General features: G+C 42.7%; 1 protein-coding gene across 7 annotated transcripts in view; it reads right to left on the bottom strand.

Annotated features, from left to right (window-relative positions):
* Window positions 1-20,143, bottom strand: part of LOC118504304 (amyloid-beta-like protein) — a 70,158-nt gene that overhangs the window by 12,131 nt on the left and 37,884 nt on the right. For all 7 annotated transcript variants that reach the window (XM_036038606.1, XM_036038605.1, XM_036038604.1 and 4 more), the window contains exon 5: window positions 17,135-17,356. In XM_036038606.1, the coding sequence (XP_035894499.1) occupies window positions 17,135-17,356 (222 nt within the window). The remainder of the gene's footprint in view (window positions 1-17,134; window positions 17,357-20,143) is intronic.

The following is a 20,143-nucleotide window of genomic DNA, read 5'->3' on the forward strand; positions in this document are numbered from 1 at the left end:
AGACGAAACAGAGCGAGAGAACCCGAAACACATACACGGAGAGCGATAAAGCACAACAGCAGCTGAGCGAATGTAGTAGAAGTGAATGTCCTAACGGATGCAGACCACCTTCTTTTTCGCTCACCCATCCCTCGTTTGCCAATTTTTCGGACTTTCGCGATTTTTTTCCTGGCTACCATAGAAAATCGGCCCTTGTATATATAGTACCAGAAAGAAGGATTCGTTCGGTTTCTCGAATCGATCGTTTCATATTTTGTGCTGCCTTTCTGCCGTTGTTGTGTGTGTGTTTTGTATTTTTCACGTATTTTTATAGCTGATCGTCTCGTACCCTTCGTAGGGTGGCGTTTTTCCTTTTTTTTATAGATTCATTGGTTTGAGACTGTACATTTACCTTCAGGAAAGAAGCTATCCCACGTTTGTGTATGTGTGCAGATGCAGTGATGGAAGGGGTGATGGCAAGATGATAATGACCTAACCCACAGACGGACGGGATACTCGAACCCGAAGCTTTCCTAACACCCATCACTAACGATGCCCACGGGCCGGATGTTATACGAAGGAAACCAGCTGCCACCTCTGTCTCTTCGTCCATTGCACGAACGAATGTCAAAGTTTTATAACCAAAGGATATCAATGGTTGTCATTAGTGGGGCTGGTGTTGGTAGCGTTTTTATTATCATTACACCACACTGGCGATCGATGTCGGGTGCAGGAGAACACAAATGGCGTGTTCGTCCCGGTTCTCCGACCGATCATTATGGTTCCCGTTATAGGTTAGCACTGGTTTTGATTGTGTTAGTTTGACTGATAAGCCGGTTATGCTTTCGTTTATGAGCGAATGTTTTCTGTGACTGAACACTATCATGTGCGCTTAACAGGCAATCTTCATACGGGAATTTACTTTTTATCTCATTAGCGCAGTATAGCGCATATCGACACCATAAAAATTAAACTTTTGTTGTCTGAAGTTCAACTGAACTTCTTTAACTCATATATTTTTTGCAATTAAGATTTGCTGTTAAGAAAGTACTGAAATAAAGTTTTCAAACGAATCACTTTAGTGTGAAATTTTAACGTTCGCATGTATTAGCGGGTTGGGGGTACTCCCCTTGAAATGTGATTATCCATCCATCCGTAGAGTTTTACAGCTAGTGTGCATTACAGAAAACTTAAATTTTTTATACAATCATCAATCGTATCAGTGGTACCGATTCATACATGTGTCGGTTACATTTGCAAGTCCATTGTCCAAGTAGGACAACTTCATTTCACGCCCTTGGTGTTTGTGTATACTTTATTCGTCAAACTACTCTTATATTTGCAATTGAAATGATATCCATGCACAATCCAGTTACCAACCGTTGTTAAATTTGTAACGATCGAATCGCTTGACGGCACAAGACGGCTGTTCAAAACATTACCGCGAGAATAAACAAGATTATTTTGTTTAAATTTCAGATTATTGATCTTTCTACCTTTCTTAGACTTTCAATGCTCCAGAACCCCGTTTTAGTGACGAAAGCACGTAGAAAGTTAAAAATTACCTTGGGATATTTTGATAACATATTACTGATAACTTCAAAAGATGCCATATTATAATAGCTAAGCATAATTTGACCTTATATTTTAATAATGTACGTCATTAGTGTGTTCTGTTCCACTAAAAAACCCTTATCCATCTTACAAGAATAGGAAAAGAGAAGGTTCTAGTGCTTTATCTGAGATATCTTTAAATATAATGAAATTGGACGGTACATGCATAAAATTCAAAGGCTGTTTCACATCTTTATCGCTTGCCAATATCTTTTAGACTAATAAAATGCTTTCAAGACTGACCCGATTTATAAAAAAAGGTAACCACTATGTACCTGTGTGTAGTGATTCTTGGAAAGCTCCGCAAAAATGGCTGGGATAGAGTGTAGAGCGTACGTGAAACGAATCAAATCCGAACCGGGTAGAAGCATCCCATTTTCCCCAGTAACGAATACTATCTCTCCGGGTTCCCGGTGGTCTTTTGATGGGTATTACGAGATACACGGAACATGCTCTGCACCATCATCATCTCATTTCCGGCTCGAAGATTTCTGCTGCCCTTCTCTCCATTCCGTCTCCGTCTGTTCGACCTCTGTCTAGGGTACGATGACGATGAGCGTCCGTGGGGAAAAAGGAAGCTAACATCCAGCAAACCGGAAACGGCCATGAAAATCGTCTGCGCATCAGGAACGATGACGCTTCTCTACCACACCAACGCCCAGCTTCCCTTGCCAGGTACGATCGGCGTTCGAGTTAGGTTACTTCCGAAGCAGCGAACGTGCGACAGTGACGGCACACGATACAACAGTGCGTTATGAAAGTTGAAGTTTAAATGCTTCAATGCCTCGTCGGAAGCAATGACCGGGAAGTACGACTCACGTGGAGTGGCGTTCGGTTGAGCACTGGGAAGAGTGTGGGTATCGTATGAAATAATCCCCCGAGCTCTTTAGGGGTTGATTCATTGCATGGAGCATTATGCGCTCCAAGAGCATCGTTGTGGACCCGCTCCTTGTGTGTGCGTTTGCGTGTAATTTAAAAGATGCGCATTTTGAACAAGGTTAAGAATATTAAAGAAATTCTACCACCGTCAGCTAACCGGTTGGTCGGAGCGATTTCCCGGTACGGCCGGTACGAACGATGCAAGGGACAGAGCGACACAGATACGTTCCATCGTTCTATAAAATATACTTGAGCTTACCGGGCATAAGATTAGCCCGGCTTGGACTTCATTTCGACGTCCTTCCGTCGCTTTGTTCGCTTTTTTTTGTGCAAAACAGAAAATAAGAACTTGGCGTCCACAATGTTCCAGCTCACCTGGTGCTACTGCTGCTTCGAGGCTCACCGTTCCGTTTGAGCTGTGATTTATGGAGAAAACTTTAAAAACTTTCCATATATTGCGAGTCCGCGTGCTCGCTAGCAAGCATCGCTACGGGAAACGTTTTAGCCCTCGAGTATGAGCATATTTTTTCCGAAAAACTTTCTTCCAGCTTTGTTGTAGTAACTTTGATTTGCCTCACAACTCCGCTGCACGGTGTTGAAACGCTTCTGTCAAACAAGGTTTTAGCCCCCAAGACAGGGCGGAAGCTGTCGATGTTCGAAGTTCGCTCGCCTCGGTTGCACTGCAGTGCAGGAAGAGTTTGGCGCAAACAAATCAACTGTGAGTTACTTGGCAACAAAACTTTGGCACATTTATTTTACACCCTCACTGCGTCTCAACGCGCTCAAGTGCCGGGCACAATGCGGTAGCGTAAGTGCTTTTGCATTGGATCTGCGTACTTTTAGATTGATTTTCAATATTGATTTTGCTCCCAGTTTTGCCTAACAACATGACTTTCTTGGTGCTAGTTTTGCTAGTAGAAGCGTTATCACGAGGCAACAATAATTTATGACTGTTGAGATTGTTTAACTTTCATGGCAGATGTTTATGTAGAGGCTGCTGTGTATGTTCGTGTTGGGTCAAGCTCATCGTTAAAATGGTGATTAAACGCTTTGCTTTGCAGGGTGTATCTTTACAAAGTCAGCATTATTGAAGGGTTAAGCTAACGGGGAGCGCATCACTAATTCAATATGTATCCATCATAAGTTGCTAATTGAAATAGAAATTGATTTATTCCATAGTACACTATTTACGAACGCTAACCATTATTGATCTTTTTAAATTTTTATACCTTTGGTTTAATAATAAATTAGTTTTTATTAAGTGTTTTTTTTTTAATGTAATAAAATGAAAACGGTTCAACGGTTTCAGTTGAATGAGTAATTCAACCCTAAGAAATGAGAAATATTATTCATCAGCTTTTCCGTGAGGTATAAACTCAATGAAAAGAGATTTTTTTCGTGTCAGCAATTTTTGAGAGGTTAGTAAGACGTACATAAAAACTTCCGCCCCAGCAAAGCAATGTTTCGACTAGCGTCTTAAATGCCAGTTCCGTCGGTTCATTTGTTGGAAAGGCCACATACTCATTGAGTTCTTTGCAGTATATTCTTCTTGAACTACGTTCTCTTTTTTCCATCCCTACTCATTGAAAGTTCTGACAGATATTCACTGTGATAGAAATGTGTTCCGTTTCGGCTCGATAGATCGATTTTTGTGGGCACAAATACTGTTGCAGTGAATGGTTGAAGGACACACCGCTTACACGAATGCGCTAGCTTGTGGTTGGTGGTCTTGTGCGAAAGGTTGTGTGTAAGGTATACAATCGAAGTGGAGCAGCAACTAGGTTTCGTGAAGAACACAGACCACCGGATACAGGTCGTGCATCAGAAACAGGTTTTGATCGATTTTTTGCCTGCTTTACTGGTTGCTAGTTTCGGAAGGTTCCAATTCATAATTCATGATGTGTTTGATTTCAACTTGCTCGTCTCGTATCGCAAAGATGGAAAAGTGGTAGTCTGACAGTTTCCTAAATTGCTTTCAAATCGATTTTTATAAGTTCGTTGAAGATATTTTCAACACAGGCAATTGAGTTGTTGCCTTCCATTGGCTTCTCATTATTTATGTCCATCGAAAAGCAGCATTTTTATTCGAAATTTTACTCACTGGACAATAAAAAAAACTCGCGATAAGCATTATATTTAACTTAACGTGACGTAGCTAGACAAGTGTATTCGCTCGTAAATTTAAAAAGGAGGCGCCTGGTAGTTCATGAATGTAAATTAAAGAAGAGGATACTCTTCGGATAATAATTCCATCTGCTTGGCAATACGGTGATGATCGGTAAAAACGAATCATAAAAGCATAATTTCATCTATTTAAACCAATGGTGTGATTTCATGTACGCTCAACATGCTCAACGATTTTAAAAATAAAAAGCCAATAATACCATATCAATTTATTAATAGGTTATTTTTCGCTACGCACTGTGTACCCCAGGGTGTTACATTAAAAATGCAATAAAGCAAATGCAGAATAATGTACATCATCCTATTGGTGTGCTTCTTCCGTTCACGCCTGTAAATGTAATAGTATCGCTGATACTGTCCACCAACAGCATAACAAAAAAACCAACGGTAAAGCGGTAATTAAAATCGGTTTAATGTCGACGGTTTGGGGAGGATGGTTAGGTATAACAATACACAGCACAGTTTCTTTTAAAACGAAAACTCTTCTATTGTATATACCAGGGCCTGCCTGCCAGTAAATCGAAGGTCGGTGACAATAACGGCTGGCAGAAGGTAGTACGCTCGGCGCGGAGCGGCGATACGCTCGATCCAAGCAGCTGGTGGACAGAACGGCACACTTTATATGTATTTTTAGTCCTTGTAGCTTTGTGACTTTCAGCAAATGGATATTTTTTTAAAACCGTGTGCTTTACATTAACATCCCCACATGAACATGCATAGCCGGGCGCAATTCGCTGGCTTAACCAAGCGCATTATAATTCTTCGCAAATGGGATTCGAATGAACCATTCAGCAGCTGGGCAAAAGCAAAAAAAAACAAACTAAAAAATTGCAATTGAACAACAGCTACACGAAAAACGGAAATACATGTAACCATTTCGTTCGCTAATGTCCATCCACCTTTTGCATACCTTCGCATGCCCAGGACCTTTCCGAGGGTCCGTTTCACAATACAGCACCATTTAAGCCGACTGTATGGTGGATTTTGTCACGTTTAAAAAGGGTCATATATTTGTGCGTGTGTTTGCTTAACGAGCCTTTGCTCGGGTAATGGGTTCGTTTCAAACAGTTTCGGCAAAGAGTGAAAAGCAAAAATTAATCACATAGCAGCAGCGCCGAGAGCAAACAATTAATGTGGGAAACAAATGAAAGCATTCTCCAACTTTGGCAAGCTGCATAACCAAGCCGAACGTTTCGCATCTGTGCAAAGAGTGATTTAACATACATTGGAACCGTTTTGCAGTGTGTGTACCCGTACTCGGTACAAACTTACAATTGAAGCACCGATCGTACATCTTCAATGTTCGGTTGTTTTTGGCAAGGGAAACCTAAGTCTTGCACTTTATGCTGGATTTTTGATAGGCCGTAAGAATAAATTGAGTTGTTTAACCTACATTACATTACATTACAAGAGTGGTATAACATGTGTAACCGAGCATATGCATGCAGTGGCATTTGCCTATTCGTTCTACATTAACAGACTAATTCGGGTGGCCTGTTGAAGTCCGTGCGAAATAATGGCAGCTTTCACATGCTCACTGACCATCTCAATGTAACTCGTCGTTACAAACAAATCCACCTACTGGAAGATTGTTAGTGGAAGCCCTTTTTTGTTTGTTTGTTAGCTTTTAGATTGTTCTTTTTCTGTTCTATTTTCTGTTAGGTGGCAGCCGAACGAATAATGTGTCCCCGGGGAGAAACGGAAACTCCTCCTGGCAGGAAATGCCAGCGCGAATAACAGATGTGCACCAAACAATGAACAAATGGTTCGCTGGTCACCGCTATCCCTCGCACGAACGGTGCACCATTTGTTCGAAGGAATAAACATAGGATTCATATAGAAAAAAAACAGGGAAAACAAGCGAAAGCGGAGTAAAAACCGTGCAAAGAAGCCCGACTCGTTCACTGATGATATGCTCGTGGAAATATGGAGGACCAAAACAAACGAATAAAAGAAAAATCACTTTTTACCCCGGCACGTAAAACCAGTTCGCTGTTACGAACACAGAACGAACCGGCTGGCGAGAACTTAAAATTCAAATAGCATTGAACGTGCAGAAGAGAGCACGTCAAAGATGACTACAGCGCGTTGGTGGTGCGTGTGCTTTTTTTTTTTTGTTCCATTTTTCTTTTCATCTCCTCCGAGCCTTTTCACACGGATGGTGGCGATCTGTCGACAATGTCTGTTCGGGACAGCCGCGCCCTGAACGAACGAGTGTCCGGGTGTCGGTCACTACCTCGGTTGACCGTTTCCGGTGTGCGGCGTCCCTTCCCGGGGGCAATGTTTGCTGATGACACATTCAATGTGCAATTATGTTCCATTTTGCATTCGTATTAATCATTCCACGTCAACTGATGGCGACAGTAGCCCGACTGAAACATAGAACCTGGACCGATCTCGGCGGTTTCGGGGAGAGAGAGCGTGCGAGAAGGGTTGGTTTTGGGCGGAACGGAACCGATCCGTCGTCGGTGTCCGTGTTCAGCTCAGATGCGGGCAGGTCAAGCTTTGCCGCTGTGCCTGGTACAGCTGTTGACGAACAAAACACGGCGCACTATCTGTTCTCGTACATTCGCAAAATGGAGGGGCTGGTTGTCAGTCGGACCTCCCAAAACCACCGACTTCGAGGATGATGTGGACGGCTGCTGCACATGTGTTGCCCTCTGGTGCAGTGCATCAGTGTATCAACCGCGTGCGAACGAACTGCACAGTTTATAGTGAAGTGGAGACCTGGTGGCGACCGGCTTTGTCCTGCCTCGACGAGATGACCTCATTCCGGTTCACCGAGAACATGATCGGATGGTAGCGTCGGTGCGTTATGAGAAGCTGTGCGCTGGTTGGTGTATGCCGATGAAAGCCGCTTCCCCAAAACCTGACATCCCGGTGATCACATGCAACGCTTTCCCTTTGGTCCCACGCATTGTCGCTATCCGTCTCTCAGTATTCATCCCCTCTGGATGGTAGCGGGAGAGTGATTGATGCTATTTATGCCTTCAACGGCAGCAGCACAATTGGGAAGGAACAAGGACACACTGTTAAGCCTCACTGAGCCAAAATGTCCTTCGTTTCAATGATACAGCTCGTTTAGCGCTGTGCTGACCGAGTTGCCTGAGTTGATGTCACTACGATGACATCTTCGTGGATATGTGTCCATTCGATGGTGCTATTTTTTATCGCCTCTCAGATGGATGTGTGCATGGTGCATCGCACACGTTTCTGTGCTGCATTGCGATGCAGTTATAGGTAAGCACCATCTCGGACACTCGGTTTGCAGCAAGATGGACGTAATTTATATCATTAATTCATGCCAAACGATTAGTCGGTGGAAGAACACTTTAGCTCTTCTGGGAAAGAGGAGTTTTAACCACTTTGTGTGAAGGATTGAGTATGATTGAGGCTTAAAATCTCAACGCTTTTTGGTTAAATTGTGTTCAAAAATAAATAGAATGTTTTTTTTTCTAATTCATTGACTGAAATTTTCCATTTTATTAAAGAATTTATTATTCTAGCACAACATGTGTCTCCCTATTGTACAGGATCGCTTGATATTAAACAAATTTTGCTATCGGCCTTTCAAGCCTAAAACTTACTCAAATATTGAAGGGTGTTGAAAACAGTTAGCATTTTTTAATTCTTTGTCAAGAAATAATTTATCTTCGGATTGTTGCGAAGAAAATAGTCTATTAAGGTACAGAAATCTTTACTAAAGTTTTACCTACGACCAGATCGTTGTGTTTTAAGAACAGTCCTAATGCTCTTGCTACTGCAGATTTATTAATTTTTCGACAGTAAATAAGAGCTTCTTTTGAATGCACAAGATATGGTAACTCGAAAACACGAACAAAACACCATGCAAATGATACAATTATACGCTCTTTCATCGGCATTTCCACAGCCAGTCATTCGGCCATACCATATCGTAAGGAGCACCCGTCTCATAAAGGATCTTTTTATAGCTCGCATATCTTGCCTGCCTGGGAAAGATCGTCAAGCTGATGGTTTTCTTCTCGTGGGATGTCGCTTGAAATGCTGTTCCTTGCTTTCCCGGACAACACACACACTGCTAGGCTGACGTCGATGACGACGCCTGTTTCGTAACTTCGTCGGAAGCAATTTGTGCAAAATGATTTCATCAAAATGGCGCTTTTATTCCACCATTACCATAGACAACGGGCTACTTACATTCGCACGCGCTCGCGGCAAACATCCATCCGCGGAAGTTAATTCAATAGTTAAAAAGTGACGTTTCTTCCGGCGTCTTCGTCGGTGGCTTCACGTCGCGGCAGCGCGGAAAACCACGATATCCTGGCGTTGCTACCGTCGCCAGCTCCGTCGTTAAGGCGGTGGCTTACTTTCATCTTTCGCAGCGTCGGCTGCCGAACGCAAACCGCCACTTTCTCGCTGCAGGAAACCGTTGGGCGGATTCCCGTTGGGATGAGGTTTTTGGTGCCTTTTTTGGATGGCGTCTGTCTAATTAAGCGTAGCTCACCTCCCGTTTCTTTCGGGCGGATCATTCTCTCCGCCTTGGGGACGCTCGGCACGGAAGGAAAGGAAAATTTGCTTCCGAACCCGACCCACCGTGTACATGGCACGATGGAGAGCTTCATCATTAACAATATTAACTTTGCTTCCTACGTTTGCCCACTTTTCCTGCGTTTCAGATGCTAAACGCTATGTGCTTTGTTGGTAAAACAAAAATGGAACCTTCCCATACCATTTCGCAAACGCCTGCCTTTCAGCTTTGGTTACTTTCCCTTACGGTTACTTCCTCCCCATTATACTGCTCAACGCAAAACCAACGAAACAAAACGGTCGGCAGTTAGTGAGCCGGGCTTTATAGTGAGGAGGTTAGCTTTCCTTTCGTCAGTCAGCCATTTTGTTGTCGGTTCAACTTTTCCACGCAGGAAAGATCTTTACCGAGTGGAAATGGATTGATAGGGTGCAGTGAAAACGTTTTACATTGAATATTTGAGCGGTTTTAGCCACAATATGAAAACCATTGACTGGTAAGGATAGATTTTGGATGATGAAAAAATGTTAATGATTTGGAAGACCAGCTTTGCGTACTTTAACCGGAGGAGGTATACTACGATGTGTAAATAACTTTTTTTCAAAGGTACGAAGGTACGAGGTTAACTCAATGAGGCAGCAAAAGTAGCAAGTCATTCAAAACACTCTACAGTGTACATGAGCAAGCCGTTAAATGCGCAGTGCAAGTCACTCATAGGAATCGTTGACTTCAAATGGCTTGAATGTTTTTCATGCACACATATTGGCTATTATTGATGAACAAGTTTGTAAAACTCAAAATAAAATTCTTTTCAATATTTGAAACATTCACAACCTACCAATTTGCGTTTTTAAAGCAACAAGGTGAAATGTTGTAGTATGTGAAAACTTTTTGAATCAATTAATTTTTTTAACAATTTATTAAAAAACTGCAGATTTATAAATAAATTTATTTTCCATAAACTAAATTATATTTAGTGAGAACTCTTTTCAATAATCGGTTTTGTTTTACAAATTGTTAATTTAGTTATTTAAAGGGCATCAGCTGAAGTGTCTAAAATCTATTCATGTTTCCTTTCTTCTGGCTTCAAGAAAGTTAAAACGTAAGTAAAAACATTTCCAAAAATTGTAGCAAGAAATTTGAAACATCCGCTCTTCATGCTTCCAAGAAAATAAATTTTGCAATCCCATGCTCTCAACAAACCGCCGAGAAACATAAACATGCATTAAAGAACGCTCGAACGGCAAGGATAAGTTTTACTTTCTCGAGCTGATTAATAGTGCTGGCGGGTTTTTGCGCCCTTGTGTAATAATTTGTGTAAGAGCAGTAAAACTTGGTAAAAATAACTTTTACTCAAATTAGCAAAGGCTCAAAGCCCGCTTTTCGTTATGTCTCGCTTTTTAGCTTCATATAAGCGGCACCAATGGGGTAACGTAAACAGCAAGTTTAATGAACATTAATTTCCTTTAAAACTTCTAATTAAGAGATTTATGAATTTTTCTTTCAGTTTTTAAACTTCAAGCTTCTAGGCTCGGCTATTCACAGTCATATTTGTTGGTATATTTTTCGGTTATGCATAACAAGTTTAGCATTACCTAGTATCAAGTTGTTTAACTTTTTTCTATAAAGATCTGTTTTGTTGAGTTAGGGGTTGCTTTTGGCGGTTTAATGGTAGCTATGGCAGTTGCTATCTCCCATGGGTTGGCATCAAATCTTTACCAGACCGCCTTCCTGATGTCCTTTGGTGATAGTTTCCTATATTCGATCTTTTTCGAGTTAAAAATAGACACAAATACAACGGACGTATCACGAGGAAACAAATAACCTTTATCAAAATTTACCAAAAACAGTACTGATAAATGCGTCCCATTTTATCGCAGATACATATAATAAAAATGGTTTGAAAAGCATCTGGTCGGTACAAAGCCGACCGGAACACAAAAACAAAACGCACGAGTTGTTCCATGTTTTCTCTCCATTGTTTTAAACATAGACTTGATTGAGGCGTTTACCCCGTTACCCTCCGGTACAGTTATCACGTTTAAAGGGCTAAGCTTTAACAGCCAGGCAACGGGTCTTGAGTTAGGATTTGATCTCAGATGGGCCGGTACGATAATACCCATTTCTCCATTTTATCAAATTCTTTCTGCAGCTGATGTAATACAGCACGGTTTGATTGAAAACACTCTTAAAAGTTCTTCACATTTCACCAGTGAAGCGAGGTTGTCTTTTCAATCGCTGCTGTATAGAACATAAGCCCTTCCCGAGTGGTGGCGGGGTTTATGGTGTTGGTAGGCCGCATTCGAGCTGTAGCGTGTGTGTGTGTGTGTGTGTGTGTGTGTGTGTGTGTGTGTGTGTGTGTGTATGCGTGTATTTGTAAATCTAACCCATTTCAATTTGAACTTGTGGCTTTGGGAAACCTGAAGAATGAAGCGGGAATTGCTGACAGCCATCACACTCGTGCTGCTTCGACATGTGGCACTGATTGTCGTGTCAGTGTGAGTTGAGACGCCAAAGAGCCGGGCGTTGAGGTTTCTCTGGGATGGAATCAATGAAACTCTATTTTATTATCTGACATTTAAAGGACAAAAGCGTGTTCGTCAAAGGCGACTTGTCTGACTGTTGTAATCGAGGCAAAAGTCATGGGACTGATTTGCTGTAATGATTAATGATACAATCCTACTGCTATAGGACGTTGATCTATTCCTATCGTAGTTTTGTAACTAACGTAATACTTGCTGCTTTTTATAAAGTATTATTGAGCTATGGATACAAATAAGGTATTTTAATCTCTTTTCATTGGACGGCAATGAACACTGAGATAATCTGAGTCAACTATTTTATATTAAATTTTCAATATATAAACAACATGTTATTATATCATGTATATTATATATTTTTCTTTTGTAATATATTATATTATATAATCATATTTTCAACTAGTGACATATGACATATTTAACATTTTCTGTAACTATTCAACAATCGTTCTCCTTGTTTGGTATAAAGTTTTTCGTTACTTAAGCAGTATTCTATACTGCCTCATTGTCACGTGACATGTCATGGAGGCGCCTGGTTGCTAACTCCATAAGCATATGTTGTCATGGTTCAAGTGTGAGTTTTTGTGTCAAAATTGCCAAGAGTTTCAAAGCTGTTGCCATCACTTATGCTATCCTGCTCGTAAAATGTTCTCCTCTAGGATAAAACCGGCCATGAAGCACGTCGTATGCTTTCTCTTAAGTCATGAGAACATTAGATGAATTAGATTGCACCAACATCACAGTTTGACAAGTTTTCATAGAAACTTTGCCATCATCATACAAAGCGTACGTCATAGCCTTTAACAAATACGTTTCAAGGGGTTTGTTCTTTATCTCAGAATAAAGCTATATGGAGCTATGGATAGCTATGGACACATTTTCAATTTGTAAATGGAGATCGTTTACGGTCCAAAAACTGTCCATCCGTCTTTGTTGCTAAAACAATCACCGTACTATTATGAATTCCATTTTCTTCTGGTATCGTGACAACAATTGACCTTTTTGTAGCTGTATAGCATTGATTTGCTTCGAACGTACAATTTTTCCAAACATTATGCATGCAGATTCTCAGCTTTCACGGAATTAAGCATGATGTAATGTGATGAACATATGAAATATGCATTCGGCTTGATGTTACCTCTTTCGCGGTGAGGTTGGAGCCTTCAGTTGGTTTGAAAATAGTGGGTTCAAGTGTCATATAACTTTTAAAAGTACGCTAAATCATTTCTACCCCATGTCTAGTCTAAACCCATGTACAGCACCTGAGTGTGTTTGTGAGGTTGACTTTATTTTGTATAAAGTAAAAGTCTAGCTATTTCTGTATTATCGATTACGGAAACCGGCATGATAATGAATCAGTGAGCGTCAATAACAATGCACTGCAATGACACTAAATGATAAATGATTAAGCTATGTCTGGTTTTGATGCTTGAAATGTTGGGCCTCATCAATGATCTTTCGAGCAGCAGTTTGGAAAAGTTATCCTGTGTTGTATTCCTCCCCTTTTGTAGATATTTCTATTTTTTCTACTCGTTTGCAACAACCGACCGGCCAGCTACTAATGATTGCATCGTTTTGTTTCACAGCAAAAAGGCTGGGTGTGTAAATCTCGGTCACCCTCAGCAAACACCGCAAGACCCCTGATGCAACGTCCTGATTTCGTTGGTCATCAACTTCATCATCTCTTGCCCTTGCATTATGCTAGCGAAACGGTTATATACCTTGCATTGGACAGTGGACCTGATGTCCGAGAGTGTACACACATCGGGTGGTGGGGAAATTGCTGTCAGCCAGAATTAATTGCTCAGCGGGACGCTGGCAGCTACGACTGCTACTACTACTACCACGGGCACAATTTATCGCTGTTCGCTGCTAAGTCGGCGAGCATGCGACAGGAGTGTTGTAGCAGCAGGGCACACCACATCGTACAGCGGAAGAGCTTGTTGGGGTGCCACCGCGTGCATATGACATTGGCTTCTGGGGAGCGTTCGAAACTCTCAAGGGAATCAACCGAAACGAATCCTGGACCGATTGCTTTCGCAGTGAAACCCCCGAAAACTGTCGGCGTGCAGAATGTCGCTCCCTCGTCTAGTTCGGATATTACCAGCCTCGATAAGAAACTGCGGCGAAGGGAAACAATGGAAAGAAAACAGATTTCCGATAAAATTAATGATGCTTTCGATTCGAAAATTACGAGCAATTAAACAGTGGCATCTGCCCTCCAGTTTTTGGTTTCTGTGGTTCTTTCAATGGTCTCCGGTCTGGTGAAGGAAAGCAGCGCAGGGAAAATTATCGACTGATGCCAATGGCAAAGAGCAAACTATGACTCACACGCCCACATTTGCAATATTGCGGAAAGTGATCGGTTAGCTAGCTTTCATGCCTTAATTTTACGACGATAGCGAAATGAAAAGTTTGTTCTTTGGCACTGAGCAGCTTTTCTAATTTTTCTCAAAACCTATCTGTTCAATTTAGCAGCTTTATACGAATTTTCATTCAGCATTTAACATCCTTCTGCCGTCGCCATAGTGCTATTATGACGCCATGCTTTCGTTACTGGTTTGAACGAAATTTAATCATCCAACTATTTACTGACGTTCCGACCAGCAAGGTTAATGAAAGGAAGCGCCAAGATATACACGAACCAAGCAATGTACAGCTATTTCGCTGCCGAAGATACTAAATCTTGAACCGCACGATATAATTCCACTCGAATCCAGCCAAAGGACGAACGCGTCGAGTTACACGGCGAGTTAATGAGATTTTGAATGGGCTATTACTTATCCTTTTGCAGGGAGAGCAAATTTAGGGAGATGTACCGTAAAGGCGTGTTAATATTGAAGCCCGCAGGGCGAACGGTTATCTCGGTAAGTTATTTGTTGTATGTGCCTGGACAACTTAAATGTTTTAAAAAAACGTTGCGTAAGTCATGTTTATCGATCTTCATCGGGCAGAGAATTAAATAGGGAAGAGTTATTCATTTCATTGTCCTCCATGCTCTTGCTGGTCCTGCAATGTTTTCTACTTTAATGGTATGACTGGCTTTATTGCATTCGTGCAGCATTTAACTCTTCAACTCAAATACAACAGAAAGAGGGTAAATCGGCTCGCCAACAGCCAGTTGTCGGTACAACTTTTAACGCGCGGATTAAACAACCGTCATCGCATGCAACCGTCCAGCTATCACATTCTGTGAAATTAGATCGTTTCGGCCCACAAACATGTTCCGCTAAGGATAGAAAACAAATTTCACCCATCCCAGGACTCTGTGGATAATCAACTCAATAATCTGGAAGCTTGCCGTCAGATCCGGTTCCGAACCGGAAGCTCTTCGCCGACAGGAGTTCAGTGTAGACCCGTCGCTGCAGGGTCACATCGCAGTAAGAAAGGGCATGATCTTAAGGGTGGAGTGTGTGATTAACACTGCTTAAACTCGTTTGAACCCTGCTCACAATGCACGACCCACGCCCAAAAGTGGTCCCGTGTCTGACGGGTACTGCCTAAGCAAATGGCCCCAAATGTTCGGGCCCCGAGAAGCTACCGCCAACGGTTGCACCAGTTTGTGCAGCAAGCAAGCCCGAGCAGAGAAACAGATTTTCCGGAGATTTATTTGCATAATAATAACATTTAAATTGTACCCAGCACCGACCGTCTAACCAAAACCCAGGGTCGAACTTACCGGTACGGGCAAACATCATCCAAACAGCTATTTTGCATCGTTTGTGTGCGTAATCGTTTTTGTTCCGGTTCATGTGGCTGTGTGTGTGTGAATGAGAGGGGTGAACATAAAAAAGGGAAGAATTTTCATCCTTTTTTCCATTCAAACATTCGGGCTGGTTAAAAGTAGAAGAACTGGGGTAAAAGCCCTGAAACCAGAGAGATGTTGGAAGCATCGTGACAGTTTACTCGCGTCAGCATCAACGTGCATTTTTGCATGTCTTCATTGTAAAGAGGGGTGGGCATGGTAAATGTGTCTGTGTGTCGGTGTGGTTTCGGAAAAGCTTTTCTCACGCCCGTACAGAATAGGACATCACATCAAGGCAGGCTTCATCCAACCAACTGTCCGTACATTCACATGTCCCTTTCACCTCCGAAAAGCGAAATGCCTTGTGCCATCGGGGTTGAAAGGTTGCGTTGAATGAACCACACCCATTTTGTTCCGAGTTCTACCGTTCTACCGTACGTTCTACCATGGTTACCGAGTGAAGATTGAAAAATGACGCGAAGCGAGGGTAATATTATGCAAATTTGATGCACTAGGAAAACTTTTAAAAGACAATCCAGCGTTCCAGGATCCGGGTGAAGATTTTTGTTTTTTTTGTTTGGCGTCCTTTACCTCCCTCTAATGGAAGGAAATGTACCTCACGGGTGGGCTCTAGGTAGAGGTCATGCGATAAAGTTTGACCGTTTTGTTTGTTATTCGTGGCCCAGCCATGAATTCAACGGTGTGTGGGATTGGTTCATTTTTGCTTACTTTAAGTGTCTATTTCAGTGCTTTCTCGAAGTTGTGTCATTATTATGGTAGGGTTTTATTTTTCTCTTCCATGTTTTCCACAATTTTGACACTGCGTTGGCTTGGAAGCTATTTTTCACACCGGACGTTGGTAACTGCACCGTTGTTAGCAAGCTTTCCAAAGCAAAAAAGAGCCATTTGTTTTCCGTTCGCGCAGCTATGCAGGTGATATTGCTTCGCTCGTAATATAGCAGCTTTTGTGCAATTCTCTCGTATTGTTGTGCTTGTTTTATGTGGGCGTGCGTATGTTAGTGTTTGAGTGTGGATTCATATAATTCATAATTTCGCCCCAACCACGCGACCCAAACATTCAAAATTTTCTGGAAAAACGTTTCCTTCCGACGAACGCCAACAAGTACTATTTTTCATTAGCATTCGTCCCTTTGCCATTCAGGGAATCGCTCGAAAAAAAGTTTTTTTATGTTGTCCTCCGATAACACAAGAACGGAACGAAATCGATGGTTCCAGAAAATGCCCGTACAATTTTTGTGATAGCGCAGTCCCGGAACGTGTTGGCAAATGTCCTGCGGAAATAATTCAGATATGCGTGTACACGGTTCGCGAAAAGCTTTCGAGCATTCGCATTGTGCGTGTTCGTTTTGTTATCACATAAACTCTACGGGTCAGTGTTATCAATTGGCACACGGGTTTGCTTTATCGCACACAGCTACGAAACAATCAAATCAGCGGGCGATCCTTTTTAAACGATAGCATTTTTCTATTGTCCCACTTTTCTCTGTCATTGGTGATTGGTTTCGCACTGTTACCACCGTGAAGTAAAGAGACACTCTCCGGGAGCCCATCGTGATTGAAGGTAGTGAAAAATGACCGGTCACTTAAAGTGGGCAACGCCATTCGAACGCGGCGTGCGTAAAGTGAATGCGAGTTGAAAAGATTGATATATTCATCGCCACCTACCTTTGAAGTGTTTCGGACAGCAGACGAACTCCACGCCGGAGAAAAGCGAAATGCCGCAGGGCAGCAGCATGGCAAAGCTACGCATCTGCATGTTGCGATCCTGGCAGGCGGCAGCTCCAGTCTGATTCCACCTGACGAAAGGCCAGCAGCGCGACGCGTTGTGAATGTGATCGAACAGGCATCCTTCCGGTACGAGCAGCGCATCCGACTGGAAAGGTCCCTCTGTGGAAATGTGTCACGGAGGGAAACAAAGGAAGAGAGAAAAATTAATACCTTTATCTGAACGTGTGATGGAACGACAGTCTCTCCTTTAATGTAGGTCAACCAGTTTAATTAAAAGGTTCGTAGAAAACCCTGGGTAACGGTGCTTCGAAAATGAGTATTTTGTATTTATGCACAAGTCATATCGAACATGGGCACCATGAAATTACGAACACTCAATTACTTTCAATAAAATGAAAAACAGAAAACAAAATAGTACAAAAAAATATAAACTGGAAGAGAACAGATACAAGGTTCACGCAAAGCTCAAACAGTTGATCTGGATTGGAACAGGATCAAGCACTCTACAACTGTATTTTCTACGACGTGCAACAATCGACATGGCATGATACTTTCATGTTGATTCATTATCCACCATGAAATCCAAACCGTCGGGACAGTTCACTGTGAATGGAGCACACTCATTTCAAAGTTCCGCATGTCCAAAGCGAAAGAATCACATCAGCTTGCTCGTCGTTAGCTTTCGACCGTCAGCTTCAAAGGACAACAATCACGGCTAGTCCACCGTCCGTTGACACTGCGGATCAATCTCTCTATCACCATCATGCTTCTAACAAGTTCCCAATCTATCCGATGCACCGTCAGAGGTGAAAAAGTGGCTGCATACAGTGGCTGCACGGGGATCCGAATTCAAGTTAAGGTTTGAACTGTATTGCCACTATTCCAGGACACGACAAATGATCAATCAAGGATTTCTACGGTTTTAGTGGATGTCGTATGTCTTATTCATGTGGGAATGAGTGCCTGTGAATAGGGACCACAACGCTCACGAAGAAGGTGAGTGACGCTAGGGAGTATAAATAAGCAGGACATCGAGCCAAAAAGGGAGTCGCTCCTAATTATCCATCGGGTCAAGACACAGCGTACATTCCAATAAAGAATAAATAAAACTTAGAACTATCTCTTTCTTACATGGGGGCTCGTCCGGGAAGGAGTACAGTTCTTAAGTAACTATTGTGCTGCGTGCGCTAGTTGCACTGTGTGTGCGAATGAGTATTGTGCTGTGTGCGCGAGTTGTACTGTGTGTGCGAAATACTATTGTGCTGTGTGCGCAAGCTGCACTGTGTGTGCAAAGAAGTGTTGCACTGTGTGTGCGAAGCGACTTGTGCGCTGTGTGTGTGTAACCGAAAAAGGATTTTATACTGTGCATCGAGTTGCGTTCTGTGTGGGGAGCCGACTGTGACAAGGATTGTGCTGTGTGCGAACAACAACATTGTGCTGTGTGCAGAAGACGGTGAAAAACCATGGAACAACTGGTTGAAGAATTCACACGTACTGGTTTGGTACGAAAGTGTGAAATGGCCGGATTGCCAACTACTGGCACAAAGGAGGATTTAGCCATGCGCTTAGTGGAAGCGCAAGCGAACGAACAGGTTGACATGCACGCTCATGATAACGACGTTACGGGTGTGAGTGGGTTTCATGATGCGGAGGGGTCGGTTTCAGGAAATGCACCGAAATCCGAACCAGCAAGTGTGGCCTACATGCAACCATATTCGTTTCGTGATGTGGAGGACTCGATCGAACCATACGGCGAAGATGTACATCGCGACATCAAAATGTGGTTTAAGGAGTTCGAAGGCGTTGCCACCATGGCAAGGTGGACGGATGAACAAAAGTTCATAATGACGCGTCGAAAAATGGTCGGCGTGGCCCGGAGTTTCCTATCAACGCTTAAGGATGTTGCGTCATATGCGGTTTTGCGTGCGGCATTAGTGAAGGAGTTCGGGCATATCATCCGCGCTAGCGATGTGCACCGGCGACTCGTTACTCGGCACAAGAAGCGCAGTGAATCGGTATTAGAGTACCTGTACGAAATGCAACGCATAGCGAGCAATGTGGAGATTGACGAGAGCAGTCTCGTGGAATATATTGCCGATGGCATAACAGCAGAGGCTCGAACCAGAGCCACTTTGTATAGGGCAAGAACGATCATGGAACTAAAGGAAGAACTATTGTTCCTCGAGCGGGCCGAAAAGAAAGACCAAGAGAGACGGGAAAAAACTTCTCGGAACGTCGTCGAGCCAAGCTGTAGAAGAAAGTGTTACAGTTGCGGTGGCTTTGGACACGAGTCTAATAAGTGCGCTAAAGCAGGACGCAGGCTTACGTGTTTTAAGTGTGGCGAGGCGGGGCATATTGCCCGTAACTGTGTGCCACGAAACGGCAGAGAAGAAAGAACATCGGGAAATGTAAATGTGGTGGAACACACAAAGGTGTTGACGAAAAAAGTGCTCCTTGGAACTAAGGAGTGTGAGGCTCTCGTGGACACTGGCAGTGAAGTGTCGTTGGTCAGGCAAGATTTTATTGGTGAAAAGACGATGAAGCCATCGTGTCGAGTGATTCGTGGAATCGGAGGCGTGTACAGTAGCGTGTGTGGGGAAATCGAAACAACGATCACAATCGAAGAACAGGATTACCCCATCTCGGTTTTAGTGGTAACAGCGGACACAATTCGTCAACCAATGATTGTTGGCATGGATTTTCTGCAGAAGGTGCCGTACTGCATTTTGAACGGTGATATAAGTTTTGGCTCAAGAGTGAAAGTGATGCCGGAGAACTGGATTTTCAACATCAATGTGGAATCACAAGAAGTCGACGCACCAGTTAAACACAAAGACGATATTGCGAAAATGATTCGGGATTACGTGCCAGCAAATAGCTCTTGTAGTGACAGCGAATTGCACATTCGATTATACGACAACGTCCCAGTGCGCGCGTACCCAAGGC

This window comes from Anopheles stephensi, chromosome 2, assembly GCF_013141755.1.
Source record: "Anopheles stephensi strain Indian chromosome 2, UCI_ANSTEP_V1.0, whole genome shotgun sequence".
NCBI classification, from domain to species: Eukaryota; Metazoa; Arthropoda; class Insecta; order Diptera; family Culicidae; genus Anopheles; species Anopheles stephensi.